This window comes from Quercus robur, chromosome 7, assembly GCF_932294415.1.
Source record: "Quercus robur chromosome 7, dhQueRobu3.1, whole genome shotgun sequence".
Classification (NCBI taxonomy): domain Eukaryota; kingdom Viridiplantae; phylum Streptophyta; class Magnoliopsida; order Fagales; family Fagaceae; genus Quercus; species Quercus robur.
In genome coordinates, this window is record NC_065540.1 from 43,788,793 (window position 1) to 43,791,392 (window position 2,600).

The 2,600-nt window shown below is 37.5% G+C and overlaps 1 protein-coding gene across 1 annotated transcript; it reads left to right on the forward strand.

The window, feature by feature from the left end:
• Positions 1 to 2,046, forward strand: LOC126693565 (L-type lectin-domain containing receptor kinase IX.1-like). Its single transcript, XM_050389563.1, has one exon. The coding sequence runs from the start codon at positions 87 to 89 to the stop codon at positions 2,004 to 2,006; it is 1,920 nt and encodes a 639-aa protein (XP_050245520.1). The 5' UTR covers positions 1 to 86; the 3' UTR covers positions 2,007 to 2,046.
• The last annotated feature ends 554 nt before the right edge of the window (positions 2,047 to 2,600 follow it).

Here is a 2,600-nt window from a genome sequence, read left to right on the forward strand (position 1 = left end):
AATTAGAATCATATCTTGATATAACCTAAATATTCAGGTGCGACTTCCACGCAATAGTTCGTACTCTCTCCCCACCTAGACATACCATGTTTCCTCTTTACTTCTTCCTTCTAGTTCTTCCCACTGTTTCTTCAGTTTATTTCCAAATAACTCGCTTTGAGCCTGATCCCTCCAACATACTATGTCTAGGTGATGCTGTAGTAACACTTGGAGCCATTGAAATGAACAAAGTTAATTATGCAAACCGAGTTGGTCAGGCAATATATGCTAAGCAGGTGCCACTTTGGGACCCTGACACAGGAAAGCTCACTGACTTCAGTACACATTTCTCCTTCCTTATTGACACCCAAGGCATGAACATTTACGGCCATGGGCTAGCATTCTTTCTAGCCCCTGTTGGGTTCGAAATCCCGACAAATTCAGCTGGGGGATATCTAGGCCTATTCAACACCTCAACCTATGATTCAGCTCAGAACCAAATTGTTCTAGTTGAGTTTGACTCTTTCGCAGACCCCGAATGGGATCCTCCGGTTGAGCATGTCGGGATTAACAACAATACAATTGCTTCTGCTGTTTACACCCCTTGGAATGCCAGCTTACACAGTGGAGATACTGCTGATGTATGGATAATCTACAATTCTTCTACTAAAAATTTGAGTGTCTCTTGGAAATACCAAACAACTTCTAATGCTCAGGAGAATACCAGTCTTTTTTATGAAATTGATCTGATGAAAGTTCTCCCACAATGGGTCAAAGTTGGATTTTCGGCTGCTACAAGTTGGTATTCAGAGCGACATAGACTTCAGTCATGGGAATTCAGTTCAAGTTTGGATATAAAAGAAACAAATGGAAAGAATGCGAAAACTAAAAGATTTGTGGTTGGTCTAACAGTCTCGGGTGGTGTTCTGATAGTTGGGGCAATTTTTGCATTTGTCATATTGTTGATATGGAAAGGAAAGAAAAAGGAAGTAGTAGAGACAGTAAATTTAACATCAATAAATGATGAACTTGAGGGAAGAGTAGGAGGACCAAGAAGGTTTTCTTACAGAGATCTTGTTTCAGCCACCAACAATTTCTCGAATGAGAAGAAGTTGGGTCAAGGAGGGTTTGGTGCCGTTTACAAGGGGCACTTAATTGATTTAAATATGCTAGTTGCTGTGAAGAAAATCTCAAGAGGGTCCAAGCAGGGGAAGAAAGAATATATAACTGAGGTGAAGACTATTAGCCAACTGAGGCATCGAAATTTGGTGAAACTAATAGGAAGGTGTCATGAAAGAGATGAGTTCCTACTTGTCTATGAGTTTATGCCAAATGGTAGCCTTGATTATCACCTCTTTGGCAAGAGGAGTCCTCTCACATGGGTAGTGAGATACAAGATAGCTCTTGGGTTGGGCTCTGCATTGCTTTATCTTCATGAAGAGTGGGAGCAATGTGTGTTACACCGGGATATCAAATCGAGCAATGTCATGCTTGATTCCGATTTCAATGTCAAGCTTGGTGACTTTGGGCTAGCTCGGCTTATGGACCATGAGTTAGGTCCCAAAACAACTGGATTGGCTGGAACTATAGGATACTTGGCTCCAGAATATATACGCACAGGTAGGGCTAGTAAAGAATCAGATGTATATAGCTTTGGAATAGTTGCCCTAGAAATTGTTACCGGAAGAAGGTCAATTGATCGTGTGGGAACGAATTCTGAATTGATGTTGGTAGAGTGGATTTGGAATTTATATGGAAGAGGAGATCTTCTTTTGGCTGTTGATAGGATGTTGCAGACAAATTTTGATGAAAAGCAGGTAGAGTGTATGGTGGTGGTTGGACTTTGGTGTGCTCACCCTGATCAAAATATGAGACCATCCATAAGGCAAGCCATTCAAGTTCTTAAATTTGATGCAAGAATGCCAAATCTTCCACCGCAAATGCCTATTCCTATGTATCATGTACCTACACCGTTAGTCTGCTCTGGTGCACCTTCCATAACAACAAGTCTTCAACAAGGTCGTTAATCCTGTTCACTATTGCTTCTAAAAAACTGTTACAAGTATTCAACGGGGTTGTTAATGCTATTTACCTTCTTTGCTGTTAAAACCTTTTACATTTGATTGTTGTCTCTTGAGCGTAGTCAGCTCGTTTTATGCAGATATCACAAAGTTGAAAGTTATTATAAAACTTTTAGTTTCTTATACTCACTAGGTTGATTAGAATCATATAGTCAGGGAATCACAATGATAAATTATTATTTATTCCCAAAGTTTAAGTTCATTAACAACTAGTAAATTTAATTGCTTGACTATTACTCATTAGCAACACTCTTTCTCTCTCAAATGTGAATTTATACTTTTCCTCACTAAATGGGTCCAACAATATTTTTTTAGTTTTTACATGAGAGCAAAGGCACCTTGATACAATTGGAAGCTTGAGACCAAAATTTTAAGTTATTTTTCTTGTATTTAAATAGCAATTAAATAATATTTATTTAAATTTAAATTTTAGAGTTATGATTTTTTTTTTAAATAAAAAACTGTTCTGTAACTTTTCAAAAAATAATTCAATTTATTTTATATTTTATTTATTACTAGTATAATTTTTCAAGTATTTTT